The sequence below is a fragment of the Crinia signifera genome, chromosome 3 (assembly GCF_055691185.1).
Source record: "Crinia signifera chromosome 3, ASM5569118v1, whole genome shotgun sequence".
Lineage (NCBI taxonomy): Eukaryota > Metazoa > Chordata > Amphibia > Anura > Myobatrachidae > Crinia > Crinia signifera.
The window spans coordinates 115,862,291-115,879,338 of NC_139219.1; the positions used below are offsets into that span (position 1 = coordinate 115,862,291).

Consider the following 17,048-nt stretch of genomic DNA (forward strand, 5'->3'; position numbering starts at 1 on the left):
TCTCTAAAGTAATGAGTATATATACCCTCAGTCCATTTGTAAAACAGCTGATCAGGTTTCACAGGTCTCCGCCTTACAACTTATGTTTTTTCTTACTCCGCTAGAGATGGGCAAAACAGGTCACTTAAAAGAGCTGGCATCAAGTGATCAATCCGTGAAAAGATCCAGATCTTTTAGACAGATCATCGTCTCACTTTGAAAATAAAAAGACATTTATTTATGGTTTGAGTGTACTGTGTAATATTTGCAGGGGCGAATTGGAAATTAAAACCAGCCGGGAAATATCTTGAAGCAGCTCTTAAAGGGGGGGGGGGATGTTGTTGCGCGCACAATTTGTGGGGCGTGGCCTATCAGTATGGGGTGTGGCCTATTCCAACGAGGCCACACCCAATTTTTGCAGCTGAATTAAAAAAACATTATGCAATGGAATGAATTGACACAAGGTGAGAGGGGGTTGGTGCAGGGTGAGAGGGGTTGGTAATGAAGGGTGAGCATAGGCATGCGCACATTGAGTGTTAGGGGTGCACAGGTACCCCCAAATGCAGTGCCCACCCTTATGAACAACTCCCTGCCGCTAGCAATACCTTTAACCAAAGTGTTTTGCCTTTTAGACCTGTATTCCATTAAAATTAGTGCCCATCAATCAAATGTGTGTTTTGCATTGTTACTTGTACTAGACCGTTGTCATATCACTACATACCTGAGTCATCCATATATATTTTTACTTTATATGCATGTACTGTTATACAGAGTAATAAGAATATTAAAACTGAAATAGGCCGGAGATTATGTTCTGGCTGAGAGACATTTTATATTTTAGCGAGTACCAATAGATGATGGTAAACATGCATGATTGGCAGTGTTAGACACACCCAATGGGCAATGCTAGACACACCCAATAGGTGGTGCTAGACACACCCCTTTGACGGTGCACCCCCTAATAAAATGGGCTGCGCACACCTATGAGGGTGAGAAGGGGGTGACGAGGGGTGAGAGTAGAGTGGCAGGGTGGAAGAGGATGGAGGGAGGGGGTACGGAGGGTGGCGTACAATGCTGGGAGGGGAGATGCAGGGTGTCTGAGGACGAAGGGAGGGAAGACTTACACAGGGTGGCACAGGACGCAGGGTAGGAGGGGGAATGCAGAGTGGCAGAGGATGCAGGGAGGGGAGTCAATAAGTGGTGGAGGATGCAGGGAGGGGAGACAGTGATGCCCATTATACATATGCCACACATCATGATGCTATTATACATATGCCACATACTGTGATGCCCAATATACATATGCCAAACACCGTGATGCTCATTATACATATGCCACACACCGTGATGCCCATTATACATATGTCACACACCGTGATGCCCATTATACATATGTCACACCATGATGCCCAATATACATATGCCACACACCGTGATGCCCATTAAACATGTCACACACTGTGATGCCCAATATACATATGCCAAACCCTGTGATGCTCATTATACATATGCCTCACACCGTGATGCCCATTATACATTTGCCACACACCATGATGCTATTATACATATGCCGCATACCATGATGCCCAATATACATATGCCACACACCGTGATGCCCATTATACATATGCCGCACACCGTGATGCCCATTATACATATGCCGCACACCGTGATGCCCATTATATATATGGCACACACCGTGATGCCCATTATACATATGTCACACACCGTGACGCCCATTATACATATGTCACACACTGTGATGCCCAATATACATATGCCAAACCCTGTGATGCTCATTATACATATGCCTCACACCGTGATGCCCATTATACATTTGCCACACACCATGATGCTATTATACATATGCCGCATACCATGATGCCCAATATACATATGCCACACACCGTGATGCCCATTATACATATGCCGCACACCTTGATGCCCATTATACATATGCCGCACACCGTGATGCCCATTATACATATGCCGCACACCGTGATGCCCATTATACATATGGCACACACCGTGATGCCCATTATACATATGCCACACACCTTGATGCCCATTATACATATGCCACACACCATGATGCCCATTATACATATGCCACACACTGTGATGCCCATTATACATATGCGGCACACCTTGATACTCATACATATGCCACACACCTTGATGCCCATTATACATATGCCACACACCTTGATGCCCATCATATCATGCCCATCCCCAGCACACATTATATACCTGGCTGGCTAGCTGTAGAGCTGCTCCAGGCTCTGCCCATGCTTGGCTGGCTCTTCCTATGGCTGTGGCGGCCAGGCTGCTGCTGCTATAGGAAGGAGGCTAGCAGAAGGGTGGGGCGGCGCTGCTGACTGCTGCTCCCTTCCTGTTTTTGATCCCCAGCGCGCAATAAACTCGTGCTGCGCTGCCTGCTGGGGATCAACTTAGCAGCCGCACACACACACTCAAGGGCCGCGGGAGCTGCTGCCAGGGATGAGGCCGGCCGCGGCCATCTTTATTGAGGGAAAAGTGCTGTGGCCGCTAACCGCGGAGAAGGCAGTCGGGCGGTCCGCGGCCCAGCCAGGGGGGGGGGGCGAGCGGCCGCTGCATGGCTGAAATGGGCCGGCCCACCGGGAAAAAGCCCGGTATCCCGGTGGGCCAATCCGCCCATGAATATTTGTTTGTTTTATTTACATTTCACCTGATTCTAGTAATGTAAAGCGAATTTCATACATTAATCTCACAGGTAAAGTTTATTTTAATTTATTTTTCTATTTATCCTGACACTTTTTTTTTTAAATACTACCAAATAATTTTTGCACAGAAAAGGGCATATCATGGCGTAAATACTGTTCAAGTTGCTGGGAATTCTTGAGACGGTAATTTGATAATAAAAAAATACTGTATATACACAAGGTATATTGGGCGCAGATAAATATAAGAATATATGTATAATTTAAAGTATAAAATAATTAATATAATTATGGATTAGCCACAGTTTTAATTTAATGTCGGGCTGCTCCCACAAGAATGATCAAATTCAACAAGGAAAACAAAATATTTATAATTTAGAGAGAGTGAACTGAGTAGATTAAATAATTATTTAATGTATATAAGAAAATGTATTAACATTTCATATGTATATTTGCACACATAGATAACAATTTATTATAAAGATAAAAAATAATAATAGTAAAAATCAATATTCAAGTTAAATTTAAAAGCATAACATATGTCCAGCAGCATCCACAGTTAACCTATAAATGTATCCACTTTAGGTTGGCTCTTACCCACTTTATATGGGATGCGGTCATTCGTCAGACTGCATTTAGGTTTACAGTCATTAGGTCGACCCCACTAGGTCGACTGGCAGGAAGGTCGACCTGACTTAAGGTCGACATGGGCCAAGGTCGACATGACTTAAGGTCGAATTTGCATAAAGGTCGACATGAGGAAGGTCGACTGGTCATAAGGTCGACATGGGTTTTTCACTGTTTTTTGACCCGACATGTGCCGACAGGCGGTATTTCATGCCCTACCATCCACTAGGGCGTGGTGGGAGAATAAAATAGTGTGCCGAGCGCAGCGAGGCACCGTGCCCGAAGCATCGCGAGCGATGCGAGGGTCCGATTCTCATTGCCAACTGTGTCCATGTCGACTGTGTCGACATTCGGATCAAAAAACAGTGAAAAACCCATGTCGACCTTATGACCAGTCGACCTTCCTCATGTCGACCTTTATGCAAATTCGACCTTAAGTCATGTCGACATTGGCCCATGTCGACCTTAAGTCAGGTCGACCTTCCTGCCAGTCAACCTAGTGGGGTCGACCTAATGACTGTAGACCTAAATGCAGTCTGACGAATGATCCCATTCCCTTTATATAGCGTCACAGTCTCCTTTAGGTGGGGAGTCTCTAGTGTCCTCATCTCCAAAGTTTTTGAACGGAGCGCAAGATAGGCATCGGGGGACAAGCTCCTTAATGTTTGTTATATAGGTGTATTCCTTTAAATGTTTGGAGATCCCAATTTGGAAAGAAAAAGTCTCCTTTATATCTACGGTGTCCGCTGTATAATGGGTGTAGTGATGTGAGCGAGGTTAGGGCTGTGTAGTGGGGGTGATTTGATGTTGCCGTTCCGCTACAACCGGCATGGCTCTGTTGGAATATGAGCCTGCGCCGGGAGCAGATCCATGCACCCCCACCTCTCGCTTCCTTCTCTGATGTAAAGAGAGGCGTCATACTCACCCGGCCAGGTGTCAGCACCAACGAGATCGCCGCAGGTCACTCTTCTGAGGAAACCGTCAGATAGTGTGGACGGAGAAACATATCAAGCTAGTGGAATCTGCTATCCAGCAACACCAGTTAACCCCAAAGCTGCTTGTTTACAACTGGACCCCTTTATCTCCCCACGGATACCCGCTGTTCTTTGGCTGCACCAAGGAGTGACCTGCGGCTATCTCGTCGGTGCTGACACCTGGCCGGGTGAGTGTGACGCTTCTCTTTGCCATCAGAGAAGGAAGTGAGAGGTGGGGGGTGTGGATCTCCAGATAAAAAAAATGGTATTAGTATAATATTTAATCCATAAGAATGCCCACACAATACAGGACACCAATAGATGCAAAATTGTACGTGGTAAAGAAAGCAACAAATTTGCTTAGTCAAAAAAGGTTTTCATTCAAATTCACCATTTAAGCCCCTTGGAACTAGGGTACCAAAAGGGTGAATTCACTGCATCTCAGTCTGTGACAATCTCTTATCCATATCTTATCCAGATCTAGAGTGCGCCATTTTGGTTGGATTTGTTCAATTCCCCAAAAGTTAGTAATAAAACATTCCATTGACTGATGAATCACCCTGAAATGTTCAGACACTGTGTGGGTGTGTATTCGTTTACAAATATTGTACACACACTCTGTAAATTTCCTTTCTTTTGATTTGATCTAAAAATTGTAAAGATGTGGAAAAAATCTTTCACCAAAATTGGCATCTATTGCAGAATGATCCTATTATTGGATCAAAACTGCACCCCAAACCTCAATTTATTTAATTTAGTTGCAGCCTTTCATATGTCTGTAAGACAACCAGCTAGTTGAAGCTTAAAGTAGTCGAACATGTGTACAATATTCCTAAACAAGTACAAACCCACACAGTGTATGAACATTTCAGGGTGATTCATAAGTTAAAGGAATGTTTTTCTACTAACTTTTGGGGAATTGAACAAATCCAACCAAAATGGCGCACTCTAGATCTGGATAAGAGATTATCACAGACTGAGATGCGGTGGATTCACCATTTGGGTACCCTGGTTCCAAGGGGCCTAAACAGTGAATTTGAATTAAAACCTTTTTTGACTTAACAAATTTGTCGCTTTCTTTCCCACCTACTTTTTCCCTTTGCTTTAGTGTCCTGTACTGTGTGGGCATTCGTATGGATTAAATATTATACTAATACCTGTTTTTTTTTATCTTTTTCATCACTATTAAAGTACCCTGATCTGTTCTACACTGACTCTGCTTATTTGTGAACAAGTTCCAATTTACTCATTCACAGTTTCTAATTTTCTATTATGATCTCATTTTAGATATAATGTAATTTTTATCTTCTTTTTAGTCCCTTTTTAAAAAAAAAACTAATACATTTAGCCCCTTAAATGAGGTGGGAATGATTCTTATGCGCTAGCAATCATTTCTTACGTCTGCTATGTTGGCTGACCAACCGGAGGTTCCTGTCCGAACTGAGGGATTGTTGACCCATTTTACATCTGCCTGCCTGCTGCTTGCCCAGGGATAATTGTCTAATGCTTTTTTAACAAGTCACTTTATTGTGAGTGTACTGTACTTACTGTATTAAAATTAGTTTGATATTATTGCCCTGCACTATGCTGTTTTTTAGCATCCTCAATAGGGGGGTCACAACATGCTTGAGACCTAAACTGCTGGTACATATGGAAAATTGTGACTCCTAGAAATAATCCATAACATCTGAGTATCTTGCTGCATGCTTTTTATTTAAGCACAATTTTAAATAACAAGTCACCTTGGGTATAAAGTTACCTTGGAGCGCTATTCTCTCATCTGACAAACTTGTGCATCTTTATGTCTTTCTGGATTATTTTGGGGTGTCTTTACTCTATGGCCCTTATTCAGATCTGATTGCAGTACAAATTTGTTTGGAAAATGGGCAAAACCATGTGCACTGCAGGTGAGGCAGATGTAACATGTGCAGAGAGAGTTCAATTTGGGTGGGGTGTGTTGAAACTGAAATCTAAATTGCAGGGTAAAAATAATGCAGCCAGTATTTACCCTGCACAAAAACAAAATAACTCACACAAATCTAACTCTCTCTGCACATGTTACATCTGCCCCACCTGCAGTGCACATGGTTTTGCCCACAAATTTGTAATGTGATCAGATCTGAATAAAGGCCTATGTGATTTGTGAATAGCTGCACTATGGTTTTATTGCGCACATCTGGGCAGCCAAAAAAACTCTCTCCATGGTTACTGTCACTCCATATGATGCTGTTACCATTGAAAAAGGTGGATTATATTGATGACAGCATCCAAGTAGACATGTCAGACAATCCCTATCTGTACTGGCAGGAAAAATAGGTAATTTTTGAGGGCCCCAGTACAATCTGGCTCTAGTTGACCTGAGTTGTTCCCCTCTCCAGTGTGTACTCCAAAAGAGTTTTTAGTACAGCCGGGAACCTGGTCAATGAGCGGTGTAGGAGGTTGATTCCACAAAATGTGGAGAAGATGATGTTCATCAAAATGAATCCTCAATTCTTCACCGAAGACCAGCAGTTACCTTCAAAGAGTACAGAGGGACCTGTGATAGTGGATTTCAGTGGGGAAGATTTAATACTCTGTGAGGATGAGAATGTACACACTGAAGGAAGTGCGGAATCGGAGGATGAGGGTGACATATTGAGTCAGTTTGTACAGGGAGAGACAGGCAGCTTGTTTTGTGGGGGATCAAACAAACCACATTAGTGTGGCAGACCCTGTCTCTGAAATGATTGGTTTGTTCAAGTATGCATGTCCTGTTTACTATAAAACATATGGATGGGTGGGAGGGCCCAAGGAAAATTGCATCTTGCACCTATTTTTTTTTTCATTGTGTGCTCTTTGGGGCCTAGTATTCAAAAATGCCATCCTGTCTGCCACTGTAGTGTCACTCCAGCAGGGACATATGAATACTCTATGAGGATGTACACAACACTGTAGGGGGTGAGGAATCAGAGGATGAGGATGACATCTTGCCTCTGTAGAGCTATTTTGTATAGGGAGAGACTAACTGTAAGCTTGTTTTGTGGGGGTCCAAACAAACTACCAATGCTATGACGCTGTGACCTAATCTCACACCTGTCCATATCATTCTCTATAGTGTCTTCTTCATCTGCCAACAGCAATTGCTGCTGCTCATCCTCCTCCTCATATTTTCTCTGTTATTATGTCAGAGTGACATTTCACACCTGCCTGTATGATTCTACATAGTGTCTTTAGCTGCGATCATCAATTTCTGCTGCTCCTCCTCTTTGCCAGCTCCTACTAACTCAGAGTGACATCTCACACTTGCCGTATCTTGCCACTTCTCAAAATGTGAAGAAAAGCCATCAACAAATGGAGGTTGTATGATTCGGGGAACTTGGCCAGAATTTTCCAGGGGAAGAACCGTTGCTGAAATTATGGGTTCACTAAACTTTTTTCTTTGCATTATGTGCTCTTTGGGGACTAGTATTCCATCCTATCTGTCACTGCAGTGTCACCCCAGCAGGGACAAATTAATACTCTATGAGGATGTATACAACAATAAAGGGGGTACTGAATCAGTGGATGAGGATGAGGAAGACATCTTGTCTCTGTAGAGCCATTTTGTGCAGGGAGAGAATAATTGCCAGCTTGTTTTGTGGGGGCCCAAACAAACCAATAATTTCAGCCACAGTCATGTGGCAGAACCTGGAACTGAAATGATTGGTTTGTTAAAGTGTCCTATTTACACATCTCTTTTAGTGCCACTCCTAGATGGGCCAGGTGTCTGTGCCATCCACTTGTCTCACTTAGCATAGTCAGTGCAAACTATTGGCCAAAAAACAATACTGTGAGGTGTTCAGAATAGACTGGAAATTAGTGGAAATTAATGGTTTTGTGGTTAATAATAGCATAGGAAGAAAAGAAAACACCCAAATTCTACAATTTTAGCTGTTTTTCTGGGATTTTTCTTTGAAAAAATCCAGATCCAAAACTCGATGGGAAATCCAGATACAAAACACGAAAGACAAAAAGTGCCCGATGCACAACCATAATATTAACACTAAAATCAGCCTTAGCCCAAGCACCAAGCCCTCACCCAACCAATTTTTCTTGTAGAATGGGTGAGTGGTGGAAGGTGGGAGTCAGGTGCAGGGGTGAGAGATGAAAGGAGATAATGAGGACTAGAAGTGACAGAAATGAAGGAGAGAGTGAGGTGCATAGGTGATGGAAGGAGAGAATAAGGTGTAAAGGTAAAAGAAGAAGAGAGTGAGTTGCAGAAGGGATGGAGGGAGAGAGTAAGTTGCAGAGGTGACAAAAGAAGAGTGTGAGATGGAGAGGTGATGGTAGGAGAGAATGAGGTGTATCGGTGACAGAAGGAGAGAGAGGTGCAGAGGTGACCGAAGGAGAGAGTAAGGTGCATATGTGATGGAAGGAGAGAGTGAGGTGCATATGTGATGGAGGAGAGAGTGAGCTGCCGAGGTGACAGAAAGAGAGAGTGGGGTGCAGAGGTGATGAAATAAGAGAGTAGGTTGCAGAGGTAATGGAAGGAGAGAGTAAGGTGCAGAACTGACAATAGAAGAGTGAGGTTCAGAGGCAAATGATAAAAGGAGGGTATAAGGTGCAAAGGTGAGAGATGGAAGGTGGGAATGAGGTGCAGAAGCAAGAGATGAAAAGGGGAGTAAGGTCCACTGGTGAGTGATGGAAGAAGAGAATGAGGTGCAGGGTGAGAGATAGAAGGAGAGAGTTATGTGCCTAGATGGAAGGAGGGAATGAGGAGCAGAGGCAAGAGATTTGAGGTGGGAGTAAGGTGCAGTGGTGAGAGATGGAAGATGGGAGTGAGGTGCAGGGGTGAGAGATGGAAGATGGGAGTGAGGTGAAGAAGTGAAAGATGGAAGGTGGGAGTGAAGATTGCAGGGTTAAAGAAGGTATGAGAAATGCAGGGGGTAGTAAAGGGAGGAAGAACCCAGGTTGGATAGCATTATATCATATATTCTATTTTCTATTATACTATATACAGTAGCTTCAAATAGTATTTAAAATTGATTATACATGATCACAATCCTAAAGTTTCTGTTACGACTCTTTGAGGACCCCTGAGATAAGGACAGGCTACAATCCCATCCCTGACTCTGTTAATCCCCCCCCCCCCCCCCCCAGAAGAGATGGACACGTGCAGAGCTAAGGCTTCACCTATAATAGCCACGTTTGAAGTGGTGAATTTGAATGTGGCACAACTTTCCTCCACGGGGGGAATCCTCCAGCATTCCACCGTACACATGATATACTAGTGACCCCTGAATGGATTCATTAGGGGGTAGTGAAGTAGAGTGCAGCGACGCAGCATTTTACCAAACTTCCATAAATGCAACAATACACGATACCTATAAAACTAGACTCATGTATGCAATAGTATAGGAAGATGATACTACAGCGAACCGGCTACCTTGGCAGTACTATTGTTTGCGGGTGCAAAAGACCATATAACTCCATACAGAGTTATCCTGTAAACTGCAATAACCAGAAAGGACTGATGCCTAGATGACAAAGGGCACTTATCTCAATACTGGTGTGGTTCAGGTAACCCAGAAGTTGGTACTAGGAGGCTGGACATGAACTGGACCCTTCTGCAGAAGGATAAGGTGATTAACTGCAGGGACACGGATCTCAGGCTGCACAGGAAGCGAACAGGGAATATCCGGTGCCATAACAGAGAAGAAGCTTCCTAATATTCAAATCACCCTGCCTCTCTGGCATGGGCGACATAATCTGCAGCTGCTGCACGAGCTCCCCCCTGCCACACAGAGGATGGAAGTTCAGGGAGTTTCTAAGCAACATCCCCGATGTCTCCGTCCACTCTGACCAGCTGAAGCCGGAAGAAGATGGCCGCCGCCTCTCCGTCCCCCGAGACTCCAGCACCATCGCCTCCACTGGAGCTCAGGGGCACAGCGTGAGAGAGACAGTGAGGAAGCTGGCACCTAACAGTTTCTGGTGTTCCAGCTTTACCTCAAATCCCTAGCCATTATATTGATAAATATATGTATATATATATATATATATATGTACTGTAGATAGAGTAAATACTGCTAATACTTGTATAATTATGTACCAGATTAATAACCAAATTACACACACCCACAATGATACTAGGGCCCTCCAGGGGTTTGCCCGGTGCCCCTGTGGGCCAATCCAACCCCTGGCCATGAACTGGGACCCCCCCAAAGGATAAAAAACGATGTTCTACTGCAGGTGGGGAAAATGTAGCATGTGTAGAAAGATTTAAATTTCAACAGGGTGTGTTCAAACTGAAATCTAAATTGCAGAGTAAAAATAATGTAGCCAGTATTTACCCTGCAAAGAAACAAAATAACTCACTAAAATGTAACATGCACTGCAAGTGGGGCAAATGCAATGTGCAGACAAACATGATATTTTCCATTAGAGAAAAAATTGCTTTGCAATCAGGTCTGAAGTACTGTAGGTCCAATGTGTGGTTGGAATCTTGTAGCAAAGATAATAAATGTAAAGTATGAAAATATTACTGTAAACATATATGGCAACATACCTCTTTGTAATTGTACATAGCCAGATCTGAAATTGCATGTGCATCTGGTACCCTAAGTCGGGAAAACTCAGGTATGCAGACTGCTGGAAAAGTAAGTTTTACCAATGTTATTATTTTTATAAGGTAGCTGGAGAAATACAATGTTGCTAGGATATTTCAGCAGATAGTTAAAAAGGGTGCCGGATGGCGATCCGACAGTGGGAATCCCGACAGTCAGTATCCCGAGGTCGGGTGCTGGAGCTCCAGCAAGGGGTATCCTGACTCACGGGCTATTCTCCTTTGTGGGGGTCCATGACCTCCATAGAGGAAGAATTGAATCTTGCACCCCCCCGTTGGAGCACTAGCAGTCGGGATACTGACTGTCGGGATCCCCACTGTCAGAGCCTCATACCACACCCGTTAAAAAAGAATGGGTTAGAATTCTACTTACCGAAATCATTGTTGTATTGTTCCATTAATTCAGAAAATACAAGACAGTCTTCAAAACCCTGAAAAGGTATTAAATAAATAATATTAAATATATTTATATATACATATACTAAATACATCATAACCTGAGTATTGACCATTTCAATTTTACTACTGAAAAGAATAACCTCCAGTTTCAAAATATATTTGAATGCATCATGCCTACTAATTATTTTGACTACATACATAAAATACCTACAGTAGTGATTGAAATACAATGGAGACATATTCTAATGAACATTGAGAACATTATATTAATTAAATATCTGATGGTCATACATTACAAATCCCTGGGAATAAATGTAATATGGTCTTTGAATCAGAAAGTGAGAGACTTTTGGAGAGTTTTCCCATTGTTTTAAAGCTCCAATCAATTACATGGCAAATCAACCTGGTTTATATTGCATGCGACCTTCCCGAGTGGCTCAAGGGAGCACTATGTGCGACTTCTCTGAGGGGAGAAGTCGCCGCAGTGGATGGGGGGGGGGGGGGCATAACAGTGGTGAAACATACAGTATGTACAGTAGGAAGAAAGAAGCATCAATGCTGCACTCAATGTGCTTGTGCTACTATTTGCTGCACCCCTCTGATCCACAATGGGAACACATCAGAATCAGAGTCAACTTTATTGGCCATGTATACTCACGTATACTAGGAATTATTTGTGGATTACAGAGCAGCTGCAAGCAAGGGAACAAGCAAGGGAACACGGGGGGAGGTGAGACATACAGAGACATTTCAACTTTTTTCGCGTACATACATTGGATATTTAACGTTTCATTGATGAGCATAGTTAGACAAGCATAGTTAGACGAGTTCTATTTGAATTCGTTTGTAGCACATTGTTTAATTGGCAGATAGCTAACGGAAAGAAGCTATTCGCTGATCTGGATGATTTGGCAGGGATCGATCTGAAGCGTCTGCCCAATGGGAGAATGTCAAATAGGTTGTGCCCAGGGTAAAGCTTGTCTGTTGCGATCTTCCACGCATGCTTCTTTAACCTGACTGTGTGCAGTTCCTGTACAGGGGGAGGTCAGCCCCAATGATCTTTTCTGCTGTACTTACCACCCTTTGTAGTCTGCGTTTGTTGGTCTCGTGTGCCCCTCCGTACCAGATTGTGATCGAGAAGCATAGGACGGATTCCATGATTGCTGTGTAGAAGATACGCATCAGCTCTTTTGGGATGTCTAATTTCCTGAGTTGTCTCAGGAAGAATAGCCATTGCTGGGCCTTCTTGATGGAGGTATTTATGTTGGAGCCCCATTTGAGGTTGCACAATATTTTTGTCCCTAGGAATTTGTAGGTCTCGACCTGAGGTACCACGCTGTTGGAGATGACTAGTGGGTCCACGGTGTTCGGTTTCCTTCTGAAGTCTACCACCATTTCCACTGTCTTGGTGGGGATCAGGTCAAGGTTATTTGTGTCACACCATTTGGTTAGCCTCTCCACCTCCCTTCTGTATGCGGTCTCCTCCCCTTCCTCAATTAGTCCGATGACTGAGGTGTCATCTGCAAATTTTATGATTTTCACTTGCTGCTCTGTGGAGGTGAAGTCGTTTGTGTAGAGGGAGAAGAGCAGGGGGGAGAGGACACAGCCCTGGGGCGCACCAGTGCTGATAGTGAGTAGGGTAGATGTGTAGGCCTCGGCTTTCACTAATTGTTCCCTATCTGCTAGGAAGTTCACAATCCAGGAGCATGTTGGTTCTGGAACTCCTAGGGCGAGAAGTTTGGGCTGTAGGATACAGTGGTGGATTGTGTTGAACGCCGAGCTGAAGTCGATGAATAGGACTCTCGCGTCTGTGCCCGGGCAGTCTAGGTGTTTCAGGATGTAGTGTAACCCTTGGTTAACTGCGTCTTCAACGCTTCTGTTCGCACGGTAGGCGAACTGTAAAGGGTCAAGATGGGGATTGGTCACCTCTCTCAGGTGCCTCAGTACCAGTCTTCCGAGTACTTTCATGGCCAATGGTGTCAGAGCAATTGGCCTGTAGTCATTTAGGTCTTTCGCAGGTGACTTCTTTGGTACCGGAACAATGATTGATCATTTAAAGCAGGTGGGGACCGTGCATGTTTCCAGTGAGGCATTGAAGATTGTGACAATTTAGGAATGGTTTGTGAATAAGATGGATAGCGCTCAAGATAGCTATATTCAGAGATCAATCAAACCTCAGGTAGTAATACCAAACCACATACACCTTGTTTTACTGGATGATCATATGGCTGGTGCACATAGGTCCCTTTTTCTTCCCCTATTTAAACAAGCAGGGGAGACACAATAGAACAGGACATAGTGCAGATCAATAATATAAAAAGGGGTTTAATACAACAATTGCGCTTACAATAAAGTGACTCATATAAAAGCATGAGACAAGCAATCCTCGTGGCAAAGCAGCATACAGATGTTAAGGATAGAAGTCCTCTCAATCTGGGTTCACCGGTCCGGAATGGGATAGCCACAGTTCAAGGTCCAACTTCTGCCGAGATGTACCGCTTGCGGGATATGCCAGTCCAAAGCATAAAAGATGGCACGCTTAACGCATTTCGGAATATACGTTCCTTCTTCAGAAGCATGCCAAACAGTCTTAAAGCTCAGGTATATATACCTGCAAGTAAATTTACACAGCTGGACATTCGTGCCGCTAGTCGGCGTACAGCTTCCGGGTTCCCCCTGAAAACATGGCGCGCGTTCCCGATACCGGAAACACGTCACCGCGCAGATCGAGTGTAGCCGGAAGTGCCACTCACAGGTTCTCCGGCAAAATCTCGCATACCCTCACGTTGCCATGATGCCCGCTTGCGCTCCATAGGGCGTAGCGGTGCGTTCCAAACCTGTTTTATTATATTATTAAAGTTTTATTGCATTTTTTTATATGTGGTTCCTAACTTTGTTTTTCTATTTTTTAGCTCATGGATGGATTGAACTTCATTGTAAACAACTTCCGTATTCCCTTTGAAATAAATTGCAAAAATAATCTCCATTATGATCCACTGAATAAATATCTTTATAGCCTAGTAATAGAACGCTGAGCATTAATATGCCGGCGATTCTATGATGATTATATCTGGCCATCATTGCAATTCATATTTGTACAGGTTTGGAACGCACCGCTACGCCCTATGCTCCATAGGGCGTAGCGGTGCGTTCCAAACCTGTACAAATATGAATTGCAATGATGGCCAGATATAATCATCAGCAAGCAGGCGTCATGGCAACGTGAGGGTATGCGAGATTTTGCCGGAGAACCTGTGAGCGGCACTTCCGGCTACACTCGATCTGCGCGGTGACGTGTTTCCGGTATCTGGAACGCACCGCCATGTTTTCAGGGGGAACCCGGAAGCTGTACGCCGATTAGCGGCGCAAAGGTCCAGCTGTGTAAATTTACTTGCAGGTATATATACCTGAGCTCTAAGACTGTTTGGCATGCTTCTGAAGAAGGAACGTAGATTCCGAAATGCGTTAAGTGTGCCATCTTTTATGCTTTGGACTGGCATATCCCGCAAGTGGTACATCTCGGCAGAAGTTGGACCTTGAACTGTGGCTATCCGATTCCGGACCGGTGAACCCAGATTGAGAGGACTTCTATCCTTAACATCTGTATGCTGCTTTGCCACGAGGATTGCTTGTCTCATGCTTTTATATGAGTCACTTTATTGTAAGTGCAATTGTTGTATTAAACCCCTTTTTATATTATTGATCTGCACTATGTCCTGTTCTATTGTGTCTCCCCTGCTTGTTTAAATAGGGGAAGAAAAAGGGACCTATGTGCACCAGCCATATGATCATCCAGTAAAACAAGGTGTATGTGGTATGGTATTACTACCTGAGGTTTGATTGATCTCTGAATATAGCTATCTTGAGCGCTATCCATCTTATTCACAAACCATTCCTAAATTGTCTATATCTTTCTGGTAGTTTCTGGTGTTTCTACCGTTGTGAATTTGGGTATAGCTGCACTTGATTTTATTGTGCATCCACCTGTCAAATAATTTCTTGTATTGAAGATTGTAGCAAAGATGGGGGCGAGCTTCGCCGCACAGGACTTTAGGGTGGAAGGGGACACTCCATCAGGGCCTGCAGCCTTTCTTGGTTTGCCCCTTTTGAACAAGGCTTCAACCTCTTCTTTGTCCACCTGGAGGGCCTGGGAGAGGGGTCCAGGGGGAAGAGGTGGTAGAGCAGTTTTACTCTGGTCAGGGAGAGGGCTGGAGTTTGGGGGCTCCTATCAAATATGCAGTAGAACGTGTTCAGCTCGATCACCAGTTCCTGGTGCATTTCAGCCGGCCTAGGGGCATTCTTGTAGCTGGTGATGACTTGCATGCTTTTCCAGACCACCGCAGGGTCGTTGGCCGAGAGGTTGTTCGCCTTGTTGGCGTATTGCTTTTTTGCTAGCTTGATTTGTCGATTCAGGGAGTTCCTGGCCTGGTACTGTCTGCCTCCTCCTTGGCTCAGCAGAGCTTCCTTAGTTGACTGCCAAGCCAAGGCTTGTTGTTGCTGAAGGATCGGTCGTTTTTTGTTGGTACGCACAGGCTCTCGCAGAAGCGGACATAGGCCATCACTACATCTGCTAGCTTGTCTAGATTAGAGGCAGAGGCTTCGAAGACCCTCCAGTCCATGCAGTCTAAGCAGGCCTGGAGTGTTTGTTTTGACTCGCTTGTCCAACTTTTGACCGACCGGACTGCCAGCTTTGTAGACTTTAGCCTCTGAGTGTAAGTTGGAAGAAGGTGGATGATGCAGTGGCATCTATCTACATCTTCAATGTCCCTATAGATTGTAATCTTGCAGCAGGGCTCTCTTACTTCCATGTCTGTCTGTTGTTAACCAGTTTGTTCTATCACTGTCTACAATTGCATACCTCCCAACATGACCCTTTGCAGGAGGGACAAAATGCTCTGTTCCTGGACTTTTCTCTTAATTTATGATTACCATCACCTGTAGTGAAACACCTTTCTTATCCATTAACCTGTTGAAAACAGGTGACAGCAATCATAAATTAATAGGGAAGTCCAGAAATAAAGAATTCTGTCATGTTGGGAGGTATGCAATTGTAAAGCTCAATGGAATCTGCTGCGCTATATAAGAAACTGAAAATAAATACAGCATACTTCACAACATAACCCTCTCCAGGAGGGACAGAATGCTCTCATGTAGACCGGCACTCCTCTTTTAGCAGACCTTTGCAAGTGTTGCGACTCTGGGGAATAGCACCGAACCAGAACCCTAACTCTGTTGCCTCTAGCCGTGGTCGGCAGATGCGTGCGGTGCTAGGCTTCACCTATAACAGCCGCGTTCAACAGAGCTGGTTATGCTGGCTCCGCCCCCGGTCTTACGTAGGTCAACGCATCTGTCGAGGCGGCAAGATGGCAAGAGGTAACGCTAACTAAGACAAAGTCTGGAACGGGATACCCCAATGACTCAGGGATACAGACAGGAGTCTGGAGGCAAGCCCCACTAGACCCAGGGGAAGCAACAATGCTTCAAGGTGGTACCAGAAAATATAATATATGTAACAATACACAAGATGGAACCAGAGTTTAGGAAAACCACAAAACCAGGCATGCAACAATGCAAAAGTGATGATACCAATAAATAAAAATGGAGGGCAACTCCTTACTTTTCTCTATAGATGGAGAGCGGAGACCAGCGCAGAAGTTCCTCTGATCGGACTGACAGGATGAAAGCAACACTGCAGCAGGAGCAGGCACAAGACTGGACTGTACACAGGACACAGTAGGGTGACGTTGCTGGAACTGGGAACACTCTGAATACAAGAATGGCAGACAGAAC

At 44.2% G+C, this 17,048-nt stretch overlaps 1 protein-coding gene across 3 annotated transcripts in view; it reads right to left on the reverse strand.

Moving 5' to 3' along the window:
- The window catches only part of KMO (kynurenine 3-monooxygenase), a 744,737-nt gene that overhangs the window by 87,068 nt on the left and 640,621 nt on the right, over window positions 1-17,048 (reverse strand). For 2 of the 3 annotated variants that reach the window (XM_083176397.1, XM_083176395.1), the window contains 2 exons: window positions 11,233-11,290; window positions 10,803-10,885 (listed from right to left, as the gene is read on the reverse strand). In XM_083176397.1, coding sequence (XP_083032523.1) covers window positions 10,803-10,885; window positions 11,233-11,290 — 141 coding nt within the window. The remainder of the gene's footprint in view (window positions 1-10,802; window positions 10,886-11,232; window positions 11,291-17,048) is intronic. The other variant, XM_083176396.1, reaches the window with a different exon arrangement.